General features: G+C 44.8%; 2 protein-coding genes across 5 annotated transcripts in view; one reads left to right on the forward strand and one right to left on the reverse strand.

The window, feature by feature from the left end:
• The window catches only part of CCDC81 (coiled-coil domain containing 81), a 28,841-nt gene extending 16,299 nt beyond the window's left edge, over positions 1–12,542 (forward strand). Inside the window, exons 9-15 of the mRNA XM_074981374.1 lie at positions 2,073–2,219; positions 3,984–4,091; positions 4,680–4,849; positions 8,706–8,784; positions 9,672–9,898; positions 10,577–10,702; positions 12,301–12,542. Coding sequence (XP_074837475.1) covers positions 2,073–2,219; positions 3,984–4,091; positions 4,680–4,849; positions 8,706–8,784; positions 9,672–9,898; positions 10,577–10,702; positions 12,301–12,442 — 999 coding nt within the window. The 3' untranslated portion in view covers positions 12,443–12,542. The remainder of the gene's footprint in view (positions 1–2,072; positions 2,220–3,983; positions 4,092–4,679; positions 4,850–8,705; positions 8,785–9,671; positions 9,899–10,576; positions 10,703–12,300) is intronic.
• Positions 1–25,551, reverse strand: part of ME3 (malic enzyme 3) — a 224,378-nt gene that overhangs the window by 18,114 nt on the left and 180,713 nt on the right. For 3 of the 4 annotated variants that reach the window (XM_074983840.1, XM_074983864.1, XM_074983857.1), the window contains 6 exons: positions 24,965–25,078; positions 23,376–23,481; positions 22,608–22,750; positions 21,592–21,765; positions 20,513–20,611; positions 15,589–19,035 (listed from right to left, as the gene is read on the reverse strand). In XM_074983840.1, coding sequence (XP_074839941.1) covers positions 18,874–19,035; positions 20,513–20,611; positions 21,592–21,765; positions 22,608–22,750; positions 23,376–23,481; positions 24,965–25,078 — 798 coding nt within the window. In that variant the 3' untranslated portion in view covers positions 15,589–18,873. Of the gene's footprint in view, positions 1–15,588; positions 19,036–20,512; positions 20,612–21,591; positions 21,766–22,607; positions 22,751–23,375; positions 23,482–24,964; positions 25,079–25,551 lie in introns of those variants that run through there. The other variant, XM_074983849.1, reaches the window with a different exon arrangement.

A 25,551-nucleotide genomic window follows, 5' to 3' on the forward strand; every position in this document is an offset into this window, starting at 1 on the left:
CTGGCCAGAACAGTATTTTGAAGAAACATACAGAAATACATCATGTGAGACCTAGTTATTATGGAAATACTAAAAAGGAGGCTTTTCATTTGTTAGTGGTTATAGGATATAGAAAAGTATTTTCCTTTTGCACACAGGTGTTTTGCCAAAATAAGTGCTTAGGTTGCATATTTTGTCAATTATTTTTACACCATGAAGCTTTATTGGAGCTACTGAAGCAATGTGGGGACATAGCACTTTGGCTCAAAAAGGGATTAGTGTGGCTATCAAGAATATCCAGTGTTGTCCTTAATTATGACAACAAATGTTGGGATTCAAGGTGTGACCCAACTTCTAACTATGAGAGATCAGGATGAGACCCGTGTGTGGGGCAGGTTGTCTCACAGCTGCCTACTGTGGGGCTTTTACAGCTTCCTCTGAAGTGTCTCTTAACAGTGAGGGTAATTAACTTGAGGAATAAGTTGCTAACGGTGGTGGTGGATTCTTTATCACTGGCGATTTTAAAATCAGGACTGGATGTTCATCTAAATGATCTGCTGTAGTTCAGACACGAAGCATTTCTGGCTGGCCTGTGTTAAGTATAAGATCAGACTAGATGATCACAGTGGGCCCTTTTGGACTTGGAATCTGTGACTCTGGTGCTGGCCATTGCCAGAGACAGAATACAGGATCAGATGGTCCTTGGGTCTGATCCACTGTGATTGTTCCTATGTTCAAACCATGACAACTGGCAACACTGAGAATATCTTACAAGTTTTGGGTTAGATCTTCAAAAAGCAGGTGCATAAAATTAGGCTCGGACAGCCATATTTAGGATCCATAAAATAAGATTTACCAAAAGTTTTGAACAGGCAACATCTCTGATTGGGGCTTATGTCTCAGTAATGCTAGCGTAATTGCTAAGAGCTATACGAGCTGGTGGCAGTTTTGAAATCAGACCTGATTTAGGAGCCTAACTATGGATTTAGGAACTGAAACTTTAGGCTATTATTGTTTTAAAATCATGGTCACTCACTTTTTTTAACTAACCAACCAATGGAACACAGACAATAAATATACTAACAGCTGGGAAAATTCTGTTACTCTCAACAGCAACATGTGCTTTAGAACCCTGCTCACTAATACATATGTGAACTTGTACGTGTCTGACTGTACATAAAACCAGGCTGTTCTGTAGTTTTGTTGTATCCATGTTTGGCTGCCGGTCTGAGCTAGACAAATTCTACTTCATCTTCTGGGCTGGAAATTAGAAAGTTTAAAACTACATTGCTGCTAAGGTAGGTCTATACTTTGGGCAGTGAGTAGAACACAGACACTGCGCACTCAACTGGGACATGTATAAACAGCAGTGGAGATGGTGAGACAAAGCGTAGGTGAGTAAAGACGTGCCAGAACACTAGGGTATCTATGCTATGTGGCTCTCGGCACACTGAAGCTGTGCCTGCTATAGGTCTATATTTAGCAGTGTAGAGTTCTGCCATGGGAGCCTCTCTCCACTGCCCTGAAAGATGCCAGCAGCAGGGAAAGGCAGTGAGAATAGGTTCCATCACAGGGGAGCTGCCAGAGCTTTTCACTGCAGCATGTCGGCACATACTGCAGTGTGGATGCAGCCTTTCTTTCACTGTAGCATGTACCCTGCGTGTTGCTGCTGCAGCTGTAGACAAGCTGTAAGAGAGGGGCTGGTAACTTGTTTTATTTATTTATTTTTGTTAATTTCATTTACATCTCCACCTGTTGGGCCCAGGTAATCTTTCATATGGGTAGACCGTTCCAGATCTAGCTGTGCTAAGACTTGTTTAGGATGGAATTTTCAGATGTGCCCACGGATTTAGGGGCAAACTGACTTTCAAAATACATTGTTTGCCAGTACACAGGAACTGCTCATCTAACTAGCTTTAGTAAGAAGAAAACAATTTTCCCCTGCTTTTTTTTGATTAAAACACCACTTACAGGAAGGTTGGATATTCCTGAAGACTAGCTGGAGTTCACTGTAAGTGGAGAGTGAACAGAGGTTGAAAAATTAAAACAGATGAAGATAATGTGCATTCTTTTATTTTTCTATGGGCTTCCAGGAAATGTGCTATCTGTGTATGCAGCGTGCTCAGAGGAACATCCCAGTCTACCTCAGTGAAGAGAGACAGAGGAAAGAGCAGGAAGATGACAGAATATTGGCACAATACCAATTTATGAAAGACCAGGAGGCTCTTCATAACCAGCAGGTATTCCATGCCATTTGAAGCACTCAGAAGAAGAGAATTCCTGCCCCAAGGGGGAGCTGAGTTTTGAATGTTTCATAGAAGTTGCCAGGAAAGCTGTCTGTAGATCAGTGGTTCTCAAACTATTTGCTATTGTGAGCTGCATATGCAGCTCTGTGTATACTATGTGGGCCACATCCACGCAATATATATACTACCTGTATGTCTCTGAGGCCATCATGTGGGCTGCAGCTATGTGCTGATTGGATTGCAGATGGCTCACAAGTTGAGCACCACTGCTGTAAATGTTTGTCTGTTTGCTGTGATGAGAGGAAAATTCTAAATTAAAAATGAGTGACTTAAGGGAGGCCTGCTGCATGAAGTGCTGGGTCCAAAGCTGGTTAAAGTCAATGGAAAGAGCCCCACTGAAATCAGTGAGCTTTTGATCAGGCTCTTGATTTGAATTATTGATGTAATAATCAGAGGCTGGGTCTACACTTGCCCCCAACTTCAAAGGGGGCATGTTAATCAGGGTGATGGGAGATCACTAATGAGGTACTGCGGTGAATATGCAGCACTTCATTAGGCTAATTCTTCCCCACGGAAACTTCAAAGTGTCAAACTTTAAAGTGCTGGCATGCGTGTAGCTGTGGGCACTTCAAAGTGCCCGTGCTACTTCAAAGTCCCTTTACTTCTCAAAATTTTGGGGAGTAAAGGCAGTTCAAAGTGGCACGGGCACTTAGAAGTGCCTACGGCTACACGCGTGCCAGCACTTTGAAGTTTCCGCAAGGGAGAATTAGCCGAATGAAGTGCTGCATATTCACCACAGCACTTCATTAGTCATCGCCTAGCACCCTGATTAAACATGTCCCCTTCGACGTTGGGGGCAAGTGTAGACAAGCCCATATTGTTGCTTATCAGAAATCTCTGTGCCTAGAGTTGTGAAGATTTACAGTAGAATTCTCTCATGTTTTCAAGGTTTTTGTTGCAACCAAAAGGGCTAGAAACTTTATTTTTTAGAAAGAGTGAGTGGTGAAATTCTTGCCTAATAACATTATTTCATGAGCGGGAGCTTAGGAAAAACAGCAGATGTCACAAGACTGTTTATAAAACCACAAGAATTGGGAACACTGAGCTCTTCCCAAGAAGACAGAAAAAGGAATTTGTGCAACTATGCAGCAAAATACCATCACACAAATCTATTAGGTGAAAAACAAGGAAATTCTGTCCTCGGCATAGCATAGTGAATATGGGCCATAGAGGTCAGCAGGCTTGCGTGCTGGTCCCAGCTCTGTCACTGACTTGCTGTGTAACCCTGGGCAAATCACTTCTGTGCCTCAGTTTCTGAATCTGTAAAGGGAAGATGCTGACACTCCCTTTGTAAAGCAACTTTAGGTATATGAGGTGAAGAGTGCTGAATGTAGAGTGGTAGGTGCTGTTATCATGATTCAGTGTAGATAGATTAGTTTTAGAAAGTATTAAAACGTTATCAATCATATCATTTTATGTCAAGCTCATCACTTTAGGGTGCAGTAAATAAATTAGGATCTAAATCATTAGGACTCGACCCAAAGCTCATTGACGTAATGGAAATCTTGCTATGGACATCAATGGGTTGAGGATCAGGACTTTAATGTGCAGAATTATCCATTTCATGAAAAAAGGAAGAACTTAAATTGCATGTCCAGAAAATAGACATATATTTACTGGAGAGTTTCCTTGTTGTGACATTACTTCCGTTCACAGCTCCCTTTAAAATGCATCTATTTTCTTTTCCTCCTATGATAGATGAAGCTCTCGGCAAACAGAAAACAGAACAAAAAAGATGCTGCCTTTAATCTGGGGATGGCTGAAGCAACGAGAAACCACAAGAATGCAAAATGCAAAGAATCTGATGTAAATCTTCTTTTAAAAACCTCTATCTTCCCCTCCCCCGATCCTGCCTTCCCTCCTGGTAACTTTTGTGCCCACGTTGTGTATTGACTTTCTACTAGCATATGTACAGGAAAAGAAACATGGGAGATTGGGTCACAGGGGTGTGAAAACCCAAAGCATTAGTAGACAAACTATTTCAGTGTGGGGACTTTCCGCAAGAGAAAATATTAATGCATTTGGTGGTAAAAGTCAGTTGTCATCATTTAGTCTGACCTGCCTAACGCAGTCCACAGGATGTTGCCAGCAATTGCTGTAATGGAAAGCAGTGTTCTTCCCTGGGATGTGAGTGAACATTACCTAGCACAGCAGAGTACAGTAAATCATAACCGTGATAGTGGTTGGGCCACTTGGAGGCATTCGTGAGACTTTTGTCCACATTCTGCCACCCATCTGGGGAAGGATTTGTGTGGAAATTACTCCCCTCTGTGGATACTGCTAATGTAGCTGTGCGTGAAATGATTCTGCCATGTTTGTATGTCAGAAAAGGAGGCCATATTTTCATGATATTGTTTCTCCCAGCAGATATGAAATGTGTTTCTTTCTTTGCAGAAATCATACATTTTTGTTAATCGCCAGCCCAGTCCTCCTCGCTATGTCAAGCAAGCGGCATATTCACAAGAGTTGTTGAAGCAAGTAGAGGATAAGGAGGAGAAGGAAGCAAAACTAAAGCAGGCCAAAGAGGTGATGGATCGGCTGGAACAAGTGCAGCTTGCAGAAGAGTAAGTCTGTCTCTTGTCCCTGCCTAGAGTAGGAGGAGCTGGTGTGATGCTTGTGGGAGTGGGTCTGTTTTATCTTCTCTCGCCATTGGTGCTAGAATTAGGACCTAGAGGCAACAGTCGTAAAGGTGGTCTTATTTGGAGCTGAGAGAATATTTCAGTGGCTTTCTGATCCTTGTCCTGTTTTGTGTTGAAGGCTGGATTGGGACACCCATGAGTGTGATCAGAAGTATGATTTTAAAATGTTCATCTCGTGTCTCTGTGTCTGAATCAGTCAGACTGGAGTCTATGTACCTGATATTACAGGTCAGTTCTATGGTACAGGTCAAAGAGATATGTGTTGAAATTCAATATCAAAACATCCCATAAAAATCTACAGTCACCAAATCAATCCCATGCAGTCAGTATGGGGAATGAGGGAAAGCTACTAAATGGCACAAAGATCAGGACTGTGACTTGGATAACTCTTGTATGGTAGAAAAGGGGCTTCTTGGGGTAAGGACTGTTTTTGTGTGTCTTGTTCAGTGTCATTGCTACGGTTGAAGAAAGTCATATTAGGCCCATATGTAAATGTAGGCTCCAGATTATGACTTTGGTCACACTGATGTAAATCCATTAAAGTCAATGGAGACACTCTGGGTTTTACAACAATGTAACTGAAATCAGAATCTGGCTCAGCGAGTAATAAAAATGCAGATTTAACAATATCTGTGTGTGTTGAGTGTAATGCAACACCCCAACAAGCAATTTAGGCAGAATTTATGAGAAGCTGACAGGATGGCAGTAGCTTCTGTGTCGATTTGAGCCAATTGTTTTTGTAGCCAGACCGAAAACTCAAGCTAAACCACAATGTATGATTTGAAAAGAACAATATGTGAAATGATGAACAAGAACACTGTAACCATGAGAAATCCACTCTGGTTTATTTTGTCTGCCCTGCAGCTCATTTATGCGTAACTGCAGCACAAGCAGGCATTCATCAGGGCCTTGGGCAGCAACTATTACATTCTGTTATAGAATTACTCCAGTCAGCATTTTCCACATTAAAACATTATTGTCTCACCTTCCTGGCTATTCAATATAGAGTTTGCTTCTATCTAGGTTCTTACCGCCATAATATCCGAATGCCTTCCAGTCATGTATTTAGTGATGTGATTATATGTATAGTATAATTTGTTGATTTGGTCCTGGTTCACTTTTGGGTTTATATTGTCTACCTACATTCAACTCTGTGTTTGTATTAAAGAAGGCGGGTGGAGGGAGCGCTCCTTGCACTTCGAGTGGGCAATAAGGAGGTTTGAGATGGTTCTTTTTTCCTAGGAGAGTTCATCCCACGGTCTCAGACTGGCCCTGAAAATGCTCTGTCTCCTGCTCAGAAGAACTTTACTCTTATTTTAGGAAATAATAGAGATTCTGCCCATTTGGGATGCTACACCAGACCATATTTTTTATGCAAATATTTAGTTAATACGAATGTCTCTGTCTTTGTGATCTCTTGTGTCGAGTAAGATTTCCCCTTGGATGCATGTAACTGGTGAATGTGAAGGTGAGAAGTTAGACTAATTCTGGCAAGGAACACTCTCTGGCAGTAGCTGCACGCGAGATCTCTGTCTCCATTGGTGCTGATGCCAGTGCGGGCCTGGGTATGCTCTTCATGTTGGGCTCTCTGATCTTCTTCGTAGAGACAACACTTGATCTCAAAGTGTTGGACACCATTCTTGATGGTGATCCTCCAGGTTACATGCGTTTCCCATGTGTCAGCATCAATGTCACACTTTACCAGGGTGTTCTTAAGGATGTCTCTGTAGTCCTTCCTCTTCCCACCCAGAAGTCTCACCTCAGTCCTCAGCTGCATATGCCTAATTTGAATGTGCTTTATGCTAAACAGCACAAGTAACCTATCAGTCAAGAGCCTGTAGTCCCCTGATTGTGTATATTTTATTTGCGTGTATGTATCATTCTTGTGTGTGAAGATAGAACTATAGCATGGAAACCTGTTCTATTAATTCTAGGTCTTCTAGTGAAAGCCAATAGTGGTACTTACAGAACGTAATGCCCTTGTGCTCAAGACAATGATCTGTATGTGGTTTTGTTTCTCTTGTAAGCCCAAACTATGACTGGTCCAACAAAGACATGTGACTATGCCACCTGGTGCTGGAATCCATCTTGAATCTGGTATTTTTCCATGAATATGGGGAGAATGGAACAAAGGATTACAGGCCTGGGGAAATTCTACGTAAGGGAGGGGATGCAAACAATGGTCTTCAGCTGGCTTTTGAAATTGCCTTCCCACACTAAGGCTGCGTCTAGATTGCTGAGAATTGTCAGCAAATGATATGCAAATTGCACTACGCATTTGCGGATCTCCTGCCCATAGTTCTGTTGGGAGAGGCTTTCCTGACATTTGGCCTGTCCACAGAGGGCCAAATGTTGGGAAAACATCCTCTGCTGACACATCCCTTCTTTCTGGTGGAATGAGGATGACTGGGATGTTGTCAGAAGGCTCCCGATGCAGCAGACTTTTGGTCTCCCGAGGAAACCTGCAATCTAGACATAGCTTCAGAGGCCAGACAAGAACACCTGGAAAAGTTAAAACTGTAATGCGGGGGGTGGAGGAGCATTGCTGTACCCAGGTCAGAGGAAAAGATCATCTCTGGCTTGTGAAGAATTGAATGTGAGATAAGAACAAAGGTGAGAAATATGATTTTGTAACAACTCCTCTTAGTGAACTCGGTTTAGCCGGCCTGCTTTGTTTTATTGTAGCTTAGCCACTTCCTTTTCTCAGTTTTCACTTGCAACCACTTAAATTCTCCTTTCTTACACTTCATAAAGACACTTTAGTTTATTAACAAACCCAGTGTAAATAATTGTTAGCTGGGTTGGGGGAATAACAGCTGTGCATAACTCACTGATAAAGGTGCCAAACATCTTTATGGGCTTTCTCTGTATAAACCTTTTATACAGAGTAAGCTGGATTTCTTTGGGGTTTTGGTTCAATATGGGGATGTGTTCCTAAGTGCTGACAAGTCCCAGTAGCTGAGCTCTCCCAGACTTGAGCTGTTGTCAATGTCTGTGTGGCTCTCCTGGGGGGCTGTTACCCCAATTCTGTGCCTTTGCTGATGGAGACCAAAGCATCTGGCTCACCATCAGGGTGGTGGGACACCTCTGAGAGCAGATGGGTTGGCTCAGTGGTATGATCAGCACACCAGGTAACAGTCTCAGGAGGACCTTTGTGATTCAACCTGTCCCTCCCTGGTGAACTGCTTTTTTGCCTCTTCAAGGACAATGATTTAAGAAGCCAGCTGGCTAGGGTTCACTGTATGTGTATCACTGTTCCCTGCCAGCTGGAAAAGAAAATTTACCTTGTGTGTTACAAACCCCATGCTGCCCATAGACATGGGAGGTGTCCTTTGGATCAGATGGTAGGAGTTGACTGTGGTTTTGGAACATGAGGAGGCCCAAACTCTCTCTTTCTTTCTGCTAACTTTCGGAAATTCCAGGCTGCCAAGGTATTCAGCAGCTTAGTGGCGATCATGATAATCTGATGTGGCCAATGACTTGCTGTTACATTATCATGTGTGAACTAGAGTGATACAAACAGCTCAAGCTCAGTGTTGTTAATGTTTTGCTCTATCATGAAAGCCAGCATTATTAATAATAATTATTATAATAGTTTTAGGGGGAGCAGAGTCATCTCAGTAAGAGAGAATTGTGGGCTACAGCTGATAGGTCAAATGTTATGGGCTGAGTACTGGCAGATCTATGTGTCACAGGAATTGTCTGGATGAATCCTGCAGTTAGTTCTTGGAAATGCCATCTCAGTAAAACTCTTGCAACTCTGTTGTATTTTTGTTCCTAGGTTAGCTGCTCAAAGGGCTAAGTATCGGAAGGACAAGATGGAAGAAATGCAGTGTTATAAGAGAGCCTTGGATACACAGGTAAAAACTTGTGATTAATAATTAAATGTGAGTTCCTCAAAAGGCCAGGTCCACTGACGTGGTAGTGTAACTTGGTCAGTTTTTGTTGCAAAAAAATCCTATATTTAGTAACTTTCTGAACTATTATGTGGCTAAGTTATAAACTGGAATGTTTCTCAGAAAGTTGTGAAGAAGAGTGGAAATGTGTGATCTATATCATAATAAGATTCTCCAAAGTTTTAAGAGTTATCACTACAGCCAGTATTTTAAAGCTGTTAAGATGGTGAGGCTATTTAACCCTTAAAGTGAGACAGTTTGCAATGTTTCTATTGCTAGCTGAGAAAATAGACTGTCCCCCCCTGCAAATTAGTTATCTAGAGGTATCTGTTTGGATTGAATAGAACTGTACAGAGTTTTGCATGAAATTGCCACTAGATTTCAAAAGGTTAGGCAGCATTCAGTCACTGCCCAGAAGATCTTACAGACTAAATGGATGAAAAACTCAAAGGGTGGGAGGGAAAACAGAGCTACAGATCAGTGAAGAGACTTGCCAAAGGTCACAGACCAGGTCAGTGGCATAGATGGGAATAGAACCCAGGTGTCCTGACTCCCAGGCCAGTGCCTTACCCACTGAATCATGCTGCCTCCTCTGTAAGGTAAAATTTAAAAATGAAATTATGGACTTAAATATCAACAGATGTTTCCTAACATTGAACTCTACTACCCTATACAATACAAGGGAAGTGGTAGAGTCCTCATGGGTTGTGGCATTTAGATCCAGAATAGAGAAAGTGAATTAGCTGATTTAATAGGTCTTTTCGCAGCCCTAGTTTCTGTCATTCAGAGTTTTCAGAGCCATGGGTAAGGTTAGTTCCATGGTAAAAAATCTTCCTGTCCACCTAACACAGATAAAGCTGAAGCCGAAACAGTTGCTGGCCTGTGAGCCTGACTCAGGAAACCTTGTCTTTGGGAGGAGTGATATGACCAATGAGAAGCTTGCAGAAAAGAGGCAGCGAGCCCAGGAGTTCTACAAGCACCAAATGGACTCTGCAGCACAGCACAAGAGGATGACTATCCTTAATCAGATTGTGGAGCAGAGGAAAGAAGCCGATATGCTTCAGAGAACCAAGCAAGAGTAAGCCTGCAGGCCTAGCTAGTGCTCCATTTCCAGTAAAGCCTTGAGAAAATTCAACAGCAGTAATGAAAGCGCTTCATGGGGCTCTGGGGAGGGGCAGGAGGGTGCAATTCTCCTCTTTAAGGCCCCAGTCTAGCAAAGCACTTAGGCAAGGCTTATGGTTAAGCACATGTACAGTCTTATTTTCTTCCATGGGAACTAGTTCCAGGGTCAAAATGAAGCATGTACTGAAGCACTTTGATGGATCAGGTCTCAGTAGGGAGACTGGGAGCCTTCTGCTGGGATTGACTTCGTCTGTACAAGTTCACAGCTGAACTTTGTGGCTTGGGCCTATTTCTGACTGAACTTCTCAGACAAGCGCCTGAATTTTTGGCTGATCTGAGCAGAGCTAGTGGCCTTCATATGCTCTGCCAAGAGAAGCCAGATCTGCCCAAGCCTGTGTGGGGTTTCTAAGCATCACAGTGCTTCTGGCTTAGGTAGTGCTCTCTGTCCATGTGAAAGTCATTAACTGTGTCACAGCCTCCAGCAGCTCTGTGGAAAGGGAGAGGGAGTAGTGTTAGATGGCCCACCATGCTGGGGCTGCACTTACTGAAACCTCGACACAAACTGACAGAGTAGGGGAGTGGGAGGTAGAGCCATCCAGGAATCATTGAAGAGACGTTTTCAATAATGTTTCAGGTGGATTGCTGAGAGAGGAGCCCAGAGTGAGAGAGCGTTCCAGATGAATTTAGCAATGCAGAGTGACTGGCAGAAGAGCGCTCGAATGAAAAGGATGCGGGATGCAGAAGAGAAGCTGTTTGAGCGGTAAGATCCCCAAATGCTGAGGGGATTTCCCCTGTCCCAGCTAACTTTGGCTCTGTTTTTGCTGCCTTGTTGCAGTGCCCCTCCTTTTACCCGTCACTCTTGCTGTAGTGCTTTGCCTTCACTGCGTGGGGAAGTGGCAACAGCCATAACAGATCTCAGTATTGCTTCTCTCTAGAATGGGTATTACCGAGTCCCACAGTAGTAGCTGGACCATGTAAGAAGGTTAAGTCCACTATTATTTCCAAGCTAATGGGTATAAGGACCGTATTTCTGTGGATATTTGGGTACCTAGGGATCTAAATAGATTCCTAGGCAGAGAGTTTAAAGCTGGCGGGGGCGGAGCACTAAATCATCTAGTCACACCTTCTGTGTGTCACAAGCCTCCAACACCAGAAACTGGGAACAGTCAACAGGAGACTTGAGAATCACCTATTCTGTTCATTCCTTGTGGGGCCCCTGGAAATGGGCACTGTCAGAAGACAGGATACTGGGCTAACCGCATGTTTGGTCTGACCCAGCATGGCTGTTTTTTATGTGACACCACTTGGCACCCACACACTAGCCCCAGCAACCAAAATCAAACCAAAGTATCACAGACCACTGCAGACTGAACTGTTATGTGGCCATAGGCAGAGAATAAGAGGGACCCAGGTGCCCCATTGCCATGGCAGGGACTTGACTAAGCGAGATATACTCAGTTAATCCTGGAAAGTGCCTGTGCCTCATGCTGCAGAGGAAGCTGAAACTCCCCCTCACCCTCCAAGTCATTGCCATTTGGACTTGGGGCAAGAAAACCACATTTTCATGTACACTTAGCTTTAACAGAGCCATGGCATTGGCATTCTTTCAGTTTGACAAACGTTCTTCACTTCCAGGAGTTTTATGGTTGCTTTACGCTGACATTTTATACTGTCTCTTTTTGTGTTTGGATGGAAGGCAAGAAAGCAGGAGATGACAGTTAGTGGAAGGCTAGCCAAAATAATTGTTTTAAAGTGCATTTCTTTTCTATGCAAGTAACTGTTTCTCACTGATTTCTGAATCCAATTAGCTCAGTAAAAAGATACAGGTTGAACCTCTCTCATCTGGCACCCTGGGGACCCAAGAGAATTTGCTGGACAATGGGAGGTCAATATTTTCTAGCACATTAGCAACACTTCCACGGCTTACGGGGCTCTTAGAAGGTATTTAAGGGCAAATTACAGCTAAATAACACCACAGAACACTGAGAGCCAGGACTGGTGGCTCTAAACAAACTTTATGGAACCACAGGAAACATGGTCACACCCTGAATAAGTGGTCTTTTGGCTAACTAAAGTCATGATGGATTACAGAGTTTGCCAGAGAAGAAAGTTCCAGATTAGAGAGGTTCAACCTGTACTATTTCAAACTGGTAGTCCTGGAACCTCAGGGCTGACAGTCAAGCTGGGACTTTTTCATTCTGTACATGCTCCAAGACCCAGAGCCAGAACTATTTGCAGTTCTGGTATTAGCAGATATAGCTCCTGTTGACAGCAGTGGGGATACAGCTGAGTGGATACAGTTTATTTCTCTATTTCCCCCCAGTCAATAACATTTAACACATTTCTCTTTAACTTTAGTGCGGGGAACAAGCTCATGCTCCTAGACCAGTGTGCAAGATACCGCCGTTGTTTCCAGTGTAAGAGGCGCACAACCAACTGTGGGGAAACCAATGTGTGGTCAGAGTCTCGATACATCCCAGGATCCCGGTTAATGCTTTGAAGCAAGTTTTCGCCTTATTTTTCTCCTTGTGGAGATTTTTTTTCTCTGAATGTGGGGAGCTGTTTCTCACACCTCAGTGGACATTACTCTAAAGATTGTTGCTTTAGGACTTAGGTTTTAAGATAATTATGTTGAATTAAACAATGTTCCAAAGTAGTAATTTCTTTGCTTTGATACCAGATCTGTAGCTTAATTAAAATGATGGCAAGATCAAGAGGCACAGAAAGAGGGCAGCTATGGGTGCAGGGCATTGTTATCTTGTCAGGCTGGTAGTGAGTGATCAGCAATTGCTTCTTCTCCAATTACCCTGGCATTTAGTGCCCTGTAGGAAAGAAGCTGGTGTCCTCTCTCTAGTAACAGTGGCCACTAGGCCTCCTGATTTTTGTGTGTGTGTGTGTGTGTGTGTGTTTTGGTGGGGGAAGGGAGCCAACTGCAAAAGAGCCCTTTGAAAGGCTGCTTTGAAAGGGAGCGTCACTGCACGCGCCTGCAAGGCCTCCAAGGGCTGGGGTGGGGGTCCAGGGCTGCGCTCTGGGTGGCGCTGAGAGCTGACTGTCCTTGGCCTGTCCCTTCTGCCTGAGGTTCCACCCCTTCTGGAGCACAGAGCCATGCCCCTTGCACCTTGTCTCCAGATCCATGACGGCTGTTGGCTACTAATCAATACCCTTCTTAGCAATCTCAGCAAAGATGAAGAACTGAATCAAGCTGGCGACTGACCTAGTCTCATACCTCTTGCTCCAAAGGGAGGTCTGCTGGTAAGGCAGCCTGCACTACCACTGATCATGTCCTCTTGTTTGACTGTGTAGTCATGTTCACTCACCAGGGCATTCCCGTAGACTGGTGCACTTCAACCCCTTCAGATCACCTAAAATAATGACGGTTGATGCCAGTCAGCAGTAATAGGTTCTGTAGAGTCGGATGGCGAGAGGCATTCTGAAAGGAAGTGACACAACCTGCGCACTGTCCCACAAATTGTGCGGGTATTAAGTGTAAAAAGTATTTCCATTGGAACTGCTTCTCCCTTTCAATGAGCTATAATGTGGTGCTTGGCTGTGAGGAGCCTTGTGGGTGCCTTGCTGAAATACTAGCTCATGCAAGGCTTTTAGCAAATCCTGAGCACCAAGCTGCATTCTGAATGCAAGTGCTGAGTTTTTTGCTCGTCAGGCACTTGTCCAGCTGGAACGGCTCCACTGGAGTAAGACGTTTTGAAGGCTGAACTGCTGCACATTCGTGGAGGCTGGCCAAGAGCTGGATCACAGCCATCGAGGCAAGGAGAGAAATGGGCTAATTAGGCTAGAGATCAACTGAGACTCCCAATTTGCTACAGAACCCAAGAGAAAACAAATTGTCGAACCAGTCAGAGGCCTGCCTGGACACGCACCGCGTAGTGCAGCGGTGCTTTCACTCACTGTTGCTAAAGCCCATGTGAGCTAAAGCCTGTAATATTCGCCCAAAGCCTGTTGAACTCATTGGGTGTTTTTCAAGGGCTGTAGCTCTTCTTCCCCTTCCCCAAACTCACCTTTGATTGGGCACAATAACTGGCCTGTTACTGACAGGTGTAGGGTCACTGCTCTCTCAGGACATCCCCAGGGATTACTTTCCACCAGCTGCACAACCAGTCCCAGAATGTGAGCAGGGACAGCAACTGTTGCTGTGCATCGGAACTGCATTATCATGGAATATTGTACACAGCAGTCATGCCACCCAGTCCTATACAAGCCCTCACTGAATTCCGTGCTTCAGAAGTGCTCAGGGAAGATGCTGTCCCTACCTCAACCAACTGCCTGTAGCAACCTGTGCAATCAGTTAACTAAGCCCTCCAACAGCAGGGTGAGGCCAATAAAGCCATGTCTACACGTGCACGCTACTTCGAAGTAGCGGCACTAACTTCGAAACAGCGCCCGTCACGGCTACACGTGTTGGGCGCTATTTCGAAGTTGAAATCGACGTTAGGCGGTGAGACGTCGAAGCCGCTAACCCCATGAGGGGATGGGAATAGCGCCCTACTTCGAAGTTGAACGTCGAAGTAGGGCACGTGTAGACGATCCACGTCCCACATCATCGAAATAGCGGGGTCCGCCATGGTGGCCATCAGCTGAGGGGTTGAGAGACGCTCTCTCTCCAGCTCCTGCGGGGCTCTATGGTCACCGTGTGCAGCAGCCCTTAGCCCAGGGCTTGTGGCTGCTGCTGCTGCAGCTGGGGATCCATGCTGCATGCACAGGGTCTGCAACCAGTTGTCGGCTCTGTGGATCTTGTGTTGTTTGTTTAGTGCAACTGTGTCTGGGAGGGGCCCTTTAAGGGAGCGGCTTGCTGTTGAGTCCGCCCTGTGACCCTGTCTGCAGCTGTGCCTGGCACCCTTATTTCGATGTGTGCTACTTTGGCATGTAGACGTTCCCTCACAGCGCCTATTTCGATGTGGTGCTGCGCAACGTCGATGTTGAACGTCGACTTCGCCAGCCCTGGAGGACGTGTAGACGTTATTCATCGAAATAGCCTATTTCGATGTCGCTACATTGAAATAAGCTACTTCGATGTAGGCTTCACGTGTAGACGTAGCTTAAGAGTGTTTGGGACTGTATAGCTGGTAAGGCCAAGTCCTGAAGAATATCTTATCAGTAGCAGCTGTAGCTAGGCATGTAGGTGGACAGCGCCGCACACTTAAGGTGCCATATCAATCACAACAGTCAAAATTGTTCTGCTCTGGCCAGGTTCTTAGGCCCTGGTTGGCAGCAGGGCACTAAACACTGTGGCTACCCATCTGTCATGTGGGTCACTCATGCTCACGTCCAGCAGCGAAGCGGCTGGAGTGTTCGGCTTTGGAATTTATTTTCTGATACAGTTCAGATGTGTGAGGCTCATGGCTTTGTGGCAAATCGGAAAGATGGCAGCTTTAACGGCACAATTATGAGTTAGTGGTTTGCGCAGTCTAGCCACACGATGAAGCAAAGCACTTGACCACAAGCAGTCCCGTCGTCTTTAATGTGACCCTCCCCACCCCCACACTTGCTTTGCTTCCATTTTCAAGTGCACCCTGAGTGTCTGGCACTCACAGACAAATGTCTAGTTTGGCATATGCAATACATTTATAACTACTCATCAGGCACCATTTGGCATATGCGGTTTCAGAAGGACGGACTGGTGTATTTTAAAATAAGCTTTAATGGCTGATACAAATGAAACACACCCAGGAGACAGCCCAGGCATTGCATTACAAAAGCATTGCATGTACTGTCACTTACAGGAACAGTTTAGTGCTCTCTCATAAAATGGCCAGCACATTCAGCTTGTCAGAAAGTAACACTGAGCATTATCACGGCGGCTTAACACACTTTGGCACACAACGCAACAATTAAAGGGTTCCATTGGCCCTATACATGGAAAAGCAGAATAATATTGAGCTTAACTTATCATTATAGCACCTGATGCCTGGAGGAGAGAATAAAAACTGTAACACAACTCAGAAGGCTTTTCTGGGCTGGAAGTGTCTGTTGTTTTGGGAGTGCTTTCTTTTCCTGCCGCTTTAGTCACTGATTGAATGCTGAGTGTAGTTTACATTAACTCATGAGCTGCATGGGACCTGGTGTGTTTGGAGTGCTCTTCACAGATTGTGTACACTCATGTGAGGTATGCAAATAGCTCCAAGTAAGGGCAAAATATCATTAGTGATTTTAGTACATACACTGATGCTTTGGTACATATACTGGCCCTTCTTCCAGGTGGGATGCTGAATGTTTTCCCCCAAAATCTTGGCAGGGCAGGGAGGAGCGATCAGCTAGGAGTCTAGTGCGTTCCCATTTCTGTATCACTGGAACTAAACATAAAGATTATACTGAGCTGAATGCTGACTGAGGAGACCCTAAGGCTAAACCCTGAGAAGTGCAGGAAATCTCAGTGCTTGCTGGACCATCAAGACCATCTAGTGTTAGCCAGCCAAATGGCTTAGGCCCTCGGTCTTGAAAAGACTTAATTGTATACGCTGTAAGTAATAAATCCCATTAATGTTAGTAGGACTACTCAGTGTGTAACGTTAAATCTGTGCATGATTGGGCCCTTAAAGCAACTGGAAAGTTCTCAGTTTCGGCTTTACCCTTCAGATATGTTGCAGGTTTTACTGTTTAACTGATACTTTGACTGGGAAATGAAACTAGAGGTCTTAGCTAATCAGGAAACAAAAATGTACATAGACAATTCAACTGGTTGCAGCAGTTCAGGGGAAAGGATTTGACTGCTGTGATTACAAGGGAAGATGCATAATCTATGCTATCGCTGTTCCACATGGCAGCATTGCTGACTTTTGACATGGTCATGCCTGAATTTAATTATGTAATGAAGCTGTTTTCAGCCAACCATGATCTAAGACTTTTTGTTTATCCATCAAATCATTACATTTAAAAATAAATCACAGTCTGTTTTCCCTTTTAGCGTATTAGTCTGAAAATAAACAGACGTTGATCCCTTTCTGCTTGCAGTGAGATTTGGTGAGCCAACCGTTGTACGGTTAAAGCCTGCATTTAGTACAGCAGCAGAAACATACATCTGATTTACTGACCATGCTTTTGTGGGTGCTGTTTTGTGTTAAGTGAAAAGCCCTATTACTATTACCTGAGATCTTTCTTGGCCATACTAGAGCTAGATAAGGAGAATGAGTTAAAAAAAATCAAATACTCTTAAGTATGTGGAGTGTAGGAGCCTGATTGTAGATATATAGGTTACAGCTATTTGATGATATGAACCAATAGACTCAGATTTAGATAACACACACAAGATGGGTGAACTAATATTTTACTGGGCCAATGTCTGGCCAATGGTTGAGCTACAGAGAACCAGTCTTCTTCAGGTGTGGGAAAGCAGAGTGTCACAGCTAAATACAAGGTAGAATAGGTTGTTTAATGTACATAGTTAACACATAGTCTAAGAGACCATTTAGGTGATGTGGTCCCATTAACAACTCCCAGTTGTAGGACCAGAAATGATGAAGAATGTCTGAATAAATGCACCATGAAACCAATCTTGTATGTGACACTCTAACTACTGTTTCTAGCCCAGAAGACGGCCTTGTGTAGCTCAGGCTATGTCTACAGTTATCAGTAATGTCGACAGCTGCTATGCAATTTTAGGTATGCCAATTGCGTACCTAAAATTGATTTTGCAGCCGTCAACAATGCTTCCTGTCCTCACTGCAGAATACTGATGGGAGCGCTCCTTCTACAGCCATTCCTTAATCCTTGAGGCTCACAAGGAGTTCTGGGTTCAACATTGATTCTGGAACGTGCCATTTCACACATGTGCGAAATGGCACCATGGAAGATCGAACCTAAGTGTTCGATCTTCTGCGGCTAGTGTAGCCCTAGCCTCAGATGGTTGTTTCACCACAGAAGGTGGTCTAATAAAAAGATATTACTTCACCCACAATGTCTCTCTAATATCCTTAGACCAACATGGCTACAGCAACATTGAAACGGCCAAACTTGGAATATAAAGTTATCAACTTTTTTTAAGCATCTTCAAGTTGGGCTGATATTGTTCCCTTTTAGAGGCATCACTAAGGCCAGGATACCCCCCATTAATATAGTTAAATTGATTGCTAAGGGACACATGCAGTGTTGTAGACATTCGGTCCCAGAATATCAGCCACTCAACTAATCTTACAGCAAACTCCATTGGCTCCAGTGTAGCAACTTCTGATTTCTGTTCACATAACTGAAAGGAGACTTTGGCTACAGCCAAGCTATAGTGGAGGATCACCCCGCTCAGGGTCAATTTTGTGGTGTTTCTTTTCACACATGCGTGACATGATGCTCACAGAGGTCAACAACTTCTGTACTCACGAGAGGCAAGGAATAAGGAAGGTCGACCTTCTGCCTTGTGGACAGAAATGGAAGTTGACCACGGATAAATCGATTTTTAGCTATGCAATTGGTTTAGACGGCTGTGCCTGTGATTACAATTCTTCTAGATTAATACTAAAAAAATAAAAAACAAATCATGGCAGCTCTGTGTATGTTAAAGAAATGAAACATCAATGACAAATTTGGCTTCTACCATCATCTCTTTGTAGAAGAGAGGACCCAAGCCAGTTCTGTGAGATTAATTCTTTTACCATTCATTCCTTTGATACAAAAATGAGGAAATTTGTTTAGAAGTGAAACTTCTTTATGCGAGGTTACAGGAGTGCTTTAAAGGCAGGTGGAAACTGTAGTGCAGGAGTTATTGGGAGTAAGCCTTGAGACATAGATGGCCCTGTCATCGCATAAGTTGCCACTGTCCTTTTCCCTGGTCAGGTACTTACAAAGTAAAAAGGCAGATGCAGGTAAGAAAATACTTGCTTCAATAGACAGTAAAATTTTGCAAGCCTGAAGATGTGTTTATGGCAATGAGGGTAACAACTATGGAATATTAAGGAACTGTTTTTTTGTTTGTTTTTTTTTTAAAAATTATACAGCTTGAATGCTCATGGCTGCTTGTGGCCACCTGTAGTTATCAATAACAAATGACTCATAGTCAGGGCTATAGATGAGGCCTCTGACAAAGGCTTCCTTGTCTTCTGGTTCTGGGTACCAGGAAGCCAGGTTATGTTTATAGCCATAGTCAACAATCTGTGAAGAGGAAAATAAAACCATAATGAATAGCTCAATCCCTACTGCTATTTAGCCCCACAATGGGGTCTACGTTACTAAGTTAGATTGATGTAAGCCATCCTGTTTTGACCTAGTTGTGCCTGTAATCTACACTTTAATTTGTCTCACACTGATGTAAGGGCCACTTTCTGGAGACATATTATCCCCACTTCCCCAAGTAGTGTTGAGCCACGTTTGATGTGCTGAGGTCAACAGTGTGCAAATGTAGACACTGTTTTATTTATACCAATCCTGGCAGGCCTCCAGCAACTAGTCTACAATTCCTGGCACTGACTGATGTGGTCACAGTTGAGACCTCCACTGCCCAGGAGTCACAGAGACTGGAAGGTCCCTAGCAAATTTTTGAAACGCCATTTTCTGATTGTCTGGCTAAGAAAGTGCATCTCGCTGCTCTCTGCTGTTGTGTGCAGCTGCTCTTGTAACCAGGTTGGCTACATGCTTAACTTTTGTGTCAGAAAAGATAATGGATCAAATAATTAAGGAATCCATGTGCAAACCTCTGGAAGATGATAAAGCAATAAGGAACAGTCAGCATGGATTTGTCAAGAACAAATCATGTCAAACCAACTCGATAGTTTTCTTTGAGAGGCTAAATAGCTTTGTGGATAAGGGAGATGTGGTAGACATGGTATAACTAGACTTCAGGAAAGCATTTGATATGGTTTCATATGATCTTTTCAATAAACTAGGGCAAATATAACATAGCTGGGGCTACAGACTGAACCTCTCGAGTCTGGCACCCTGGGGAACCTGACTGGTGCTGAATTAGCGATTTTGCTGAACCACAAGAGATCAATATTGTCTAGCAACATGACAACACTTTCACTGCTTACTGGGCTCCTAAAAGACATTGAGGAGTAAATTACAGCACAGAACACTGAGAGCCAGGACTGGTGGCTGTAAACAAACTTTAGGGAAACTTGGCCACACCAATGACATTTGGCTAACAAAAAAATCATGCTGGACCACAGATGTTGCCAGATGGAAGAGTGCTGGACTAGAGAGGTTCAGCCTATATTATAATGTGGAAGCATAACTGATTGGCTAACCATTCCCAGAGAGCAAATATCAATGGTTCCCGGTCATACTGGAATGGCAAAACAAGTGGGGTTCCCTAGGTATCAGTTTTGGGACTGGTTCTGTTCATTACCAATTTAAATAATGGCATAGAGCATCCACACATATATTTTGCAGATGATACCAGGCAGTCTGGGGCTGCCAGTGCTTTAGAGGATAGTGTATTAAATCAAAAGGAGAAGTGTCACATGCCACCCCCACCTATGTTCAAGGTCAAATAGAGCCAGTGCACTTATGCTGGTAGTCACAACCATATCAAAGCTGAGCCTAAGCAAAAAAAAATCCTTGCCGCTGCTACAAGCAGTAGAACTTGGTATATATATAAACAAAAAGTTTCACAAGAACACTTGACTCTTACCTTGATGGCGATTTTGGAGGACACATCTCTGATTCTATTCAGGGGAGGGTAGAGTCTCCCTTCAGCAAGATGCGCCTCTGTGACTTCTGCAGCAATAGACTAGAATGAAAAGGAAGGTAGTTACAAGTGCTGTGTGCTCCCTGCTGAGGCTTTAACACTCACTTGGTGGGTGAAGTCCTTGTAATCAGAAGCAAACCACTCAAAAGTCAAATCTGCCTAAGTTTCAGTATGGGCTTGAAAACGGAGCCCTGTCAGCACAACTGCTGCCTGAGTAGACCCATTTTTGACTGAAGCAAGTCAATTTCTGAGAAAAAGTTGCCCTGCGCTCCCAACAGGCAGCTTAGTTATATATTACTGTCTGAAAAATAAATATTTTTCTAATCATACAGCCTACAACAAAGGCTGAGGGAGCTGCAACGTGACAAAAAATGTCTGTGAGAACTGCTGGTGTGGCAGGGAACTCTGGCTGCTAGCTTTTCCCACCACTGACCAAAGCCAACCAGCAGGGAAAGGCTAGGGAATAAATTCAGCTGTTTTCAAATAGGATCAAAGGCTTTGGGGGATTTTTGTTTTATTTTGGAGTTGTTATTGCTGCCTTTAAGACAAATAACCAGGCCTCCAGAGGCTATGTTCCCTAACCCTCACTGCAGCCCCCATCAATGTTCCCTCTAATCTTTTCCATCCAGATAAGGAATAATTTTTTATGTGCATCAAGGCACATCTGAATGTGCATCACCCGTAGAAACAACCAACCTAGCTGTGGGTGCTTTGCTAATCAGCTGGGCAGCATCTGAAGTGCTCCTGAGTAGTCGCACACGTACACAGCTTACAGAAACACTGTAAGTGGGGCACCAAATGCAGACGCATGCAGGGGACTTCTGTAGGCACAATGGAAGTGCTGGCATCCTGCTTTGTTGGAGAGTCTGCAGCCTTTTGCTGAACGGGTGCTGGTCCTATGGTGCACATTGCCTTGGGCTCGTTCCTAGCCAAGGACTTAATTAGACTCCTGGGGCTCAATCAGCCTCACTGAGGTTGCTTTTTTACATTTTAAAAGCACCAGTTAAATATAAAGCTGAAACCTCTGCTGTGGTGAGGAAGATATCGTCAGAGATATGCCGGACCCCGCAGGCAATGACTCCCAGCGCCACTCCAGGGAACACATAGGCATTATTTCCTTGGCCAGGGAAGAAGGTCTGTCCACTGGCCAGGGTTACTTTGGAGAATGGACTGCCGCTCGCAAATATGCCTCGGCCCTGTTGAGAGAGACACACAGACACACAGGTATTGGAGAGGCAATGTATACAAGTGATCCCAGAGTCCAGGGGAGTCCAGTGACTGTGATAGCAAATGCACTGATCAGTCAACAATGGCTCCACCACAGAGCTCACCACCGGGATTTGCCCGCTGTTTAAACTGACGCACAGTGGGTTTGCCAGGGGAAAAAGAGATGTGTTGCGTTTAGTTTCCATCTGGCCTGGTACCAGCCAAAGGACCGCTTCCCTTCCTTTGATGCTCGTAATTGCCTCAGACAGGACAATTAACATCTTCCCACCTCTCACCCCTTTCTTCAATCCTATTTGATTTGTCAGTTTTTATAGCAATTTTTTTTGGGTCCTCTGTACTTATAAATGTCAGTCTGTATTGGAAACGAAATTGATCTGATGAAGTAGATCTGTCCCACGAAAACTGATCACCGAATAAATCATTTTGTTAGTCTTTGCAATGCTACATTTCTGCTGCTTTGCTTTGCTGGAGTACAGACCAACACGGCCACCTCTCCGTTATCATTCTAACCTATTTATCTAACGACACACCCGGCCCCAGTCTCCTGCAGGGGGACATCCCTGATGCAGATTGGGCCCGTGTTCATAAACAAAAGGTGCCCCCACAGGGCTGATCCTCTGCAAGAGCCTCACAGACTGCCATTTTACCAGACATGAGGTGTACACCAGCGGGGCTCTGCCAGGCAGTTATGGGCATCTGTGACCCACCAAAACGTGCTTGGCTTGCTGTTGCACACAGAGGTTGCTCTGCTGTGTTAAATCTGTGTTAAATCTTATTGCCCCATTCCACCAAGATGCAGTCATCCATTTACCTCTGTCAGGTGATAGCACTGAGCAGCTGTGCACTCTGCTTTACTCGTGGGGTTACTCAGGGCAAACACGATGGGCCTGTCATTGAAAGCTGCCATGTCCTTCAAAATCTTCTCTGTGAAAGCTCCTGCGATGGCAGCTACACCTAAGAAGTGAGAAGAAGTGAGCAGTTAATTCCTGATTCACTCTGTGACTTCCAATGGATTGGGCCCATGTTTCCCTAAACCTCAGCTCATTAGTGCTCAGTCAGTTGACCCAGATTACACTGAGAGAGACGGACACCTCTTTCCAGAGACCCCATGCAAGTCAGGTTTACCTCCTTCAGGATAAAGCCTCCTTCAGGATAAAGCTCTCTATTACACTGTGCACAGGATCAGCAAACAGTCACGTGTTTGTTGGCTTCGCAGCTATGTTCAGCACTGTCCCTCAGGAGGCCTGGTACTGGTAACTGCCACCATCTTCTTGCCCTGCTGGTCAATTGGAGGTACACATCCTCCAGCCTCTAGGAGCAGCAGAACAGCTCAACTCAAGAGTGCTCTCTTTGGCCAGTCAAGGGCAGCAGTGATTGGCCTCCAAGGGACCCTTGTTCAACAGAAGGATGGAGCTTGCGCTTCATAGCCCCGAGAGATAGTGTTGAGAAGTAAAGGGGAAAAATGCAGGCAGAGAGGCCTTGGGAGTCAGATTAGACAACAGAGGAGCCCTGGGACAAAGAAAGAAAAAAATCCCACAAGAACTGAAGAAATTAGGAGTTCCCATTTCCGTGACTTTACCTATAATAGCTGTAGGTTTCACTCTGTGCACTACCTCCTCCAGAGTTTTTATGCTGGGATGGTCTTGAGCAAACATCTCCTTCTCGTGGTTCAGGTGACTTCTCCCCTGCAGGGTGAAAGGAACAGACAAACCAGTGGCAGTTGAGAAAAGGCAGCTGCATCCATGATTGCAGGATTATGGTGCCTCACTCAGTTTTATAGTCTGCTATACTGTACTCATCCCTGGATTATCTGGGCACTTTCCAGTCATGTGTCAAGTGATTAATGTCTGTCATGTAGTGGGTGAAGGCAGGTCCCAGCCTCGCTGTGGAGCTGAGCACAGCCCCTACCCCCTGACCATCCCCAGACCCTTTAGTGTCCACCTCCTAGTGGGAGGTTTAGCCCCCATCCTTCCCCACCAGCTACAGGAACAGCTTCTCCCTAGGCAGCTACACCTTGGCTCAAACCCCAGCTCCTGCTCTCTCCAGGTGGCAGGGCTGCTGCACCTCAGCTCCTGCTCTCTCCAGGTTCCTGGACTGCTGTGGATGGGCGGGTGGCTGGAGCACATAGGCAGTTTTCAGAAGGCAGTGTATTCCCTTGCTTATGGTACCTACCACCCACATGTCATGTGTGGTTTGTTCTCCTAGCCACTCCATGGTGGAAGAACTTGGGTGGGTAAGTTTCTTCTCTGACATGCTCATTTCTCTGGCTCTGTCAGCAAAGGTCAATGGAAACAAATGTACCCTGCACTTAGTGAGGAAGGCTTTGGGGGACTTTTTTGTTTTGTTTTGGAGGCACTGTTGCCACTTTTAAGACAAACAGCTCAGTGGTTTGAGCACTGACCTGCTAAACCCCAGGGGGTGTGAGTTCAATCCTTGAAGGGGCCATTTAGGGATCTGGGGTAAATAGAAGAGTCAGAAAAAGGGATGATGCTTGGTCCTGTCAAGAGGATAGGGGACTGGACTTGATGACCTCCTGAGGTCCCTTCTAGCTCTGAGATGTGTATCTCTATATATCATTACTAAATAACCAGGCCTCCAGTGGCTACGTCTCCTAACCCTCCCTGCAGCCCCTCTTCAATGTTCCCTCTAATCTTTTCCATCCAGGCGAGGAATAATTTTTTATGTGCATCGAGGCACATCTGACTGTGCATCACCAGTAGAAACAACCACCCTAGCTGTGAGTGCTTTGCTAATCAGCTGGGCAGCGTCTGAATCTGTGTGGAAGGCAGTGAGGTTTCTTCTGGCCCTTAGTTTATGTGAGAGTTCATTCCAGTGTCTTGGACCAAACCTCAGGAAAGCTCTGTCTCCTGGAGAGAGGAGATTTACTCTTGTTGTATGAAGTCCCACTGGGCCTGAAGAGCAGTGCTGTCCCTGACCCTGCCGCCAGGATGTCCAAACGCTGCTGGCAGCAGAAACAGGAAGTTGCTGTCTGTAAATATGTGCAGCTCCACTGATTTCAGCAGAATTGCAGCCACTTACTCCAGGGGTGTCTGTGGCCCACTGGATCTGCTTACTCTGTGTAAGAGAGTCAGGCCCCATTGTTTCCTGTGCCTGTGACACTGAATCTACCAGCACCACAGCACCAGAGTGCAACACAGGCAGATTTACCTTTACAATTAGTCCCTTGGAGTCCACCATCCAGATTTTTTTGATGGCATCTTCCCTCAAAGTGCCTTCCTTTTCCATGGCCATAATAATGAGATGGGCTATGCCCATGGCAGCCTGAAACCCACAAGCAGAAAACAAATCTGACCATTCCCTCAGGGAAACACGCATCACTCTGGAACAGTTTTAAAAAATGATCTACCCCCTCCCATTCTTCCACAAAAGCACATGAACTGCATGCTCGCTGGGGCAGGGGCCCTGTTTTTGTTCTGTACAACACCAAGCATACCGGGGGCCTGGGCCACACCCTCGGCTCCAAGATGCTATGCCAATCAGAATTATCATTGTTTAGCTGAAACACATGAAGAAGGAGGATGTGACTGATGGCTCCTAAAGCAGCAGACTGGTCAAGGAAGTTGAAAGTGGAGCAACGCCCTGAGAGCTGACCAAGAAGAAGTTGTCTGAGACCTTCAGACCTCCAGTTTCAGTAGAGAGAAGCAGGTGGAAGCCAGACTGACATGGCTCCATAATGCAGCTATCAGAGGAACTCAAGGCAACAGTTGTGAATGGTGCATTTGAAACCTTGAGAG

Source organism: Carettochelys insculpta, chromosome 1 (assembly GCF_033958435.1).
Source record: "Carettochelys insculpta isolate YL-2023 chromosome 1, ASM3395843v1, whole genome shotgun sequence".
Classification (NCBI taxonomy): Eukaryota; Metazoa; Chordata; order Testudines; family Carettochelyidae; genus Carettochelys; species Carettochelys insculpta.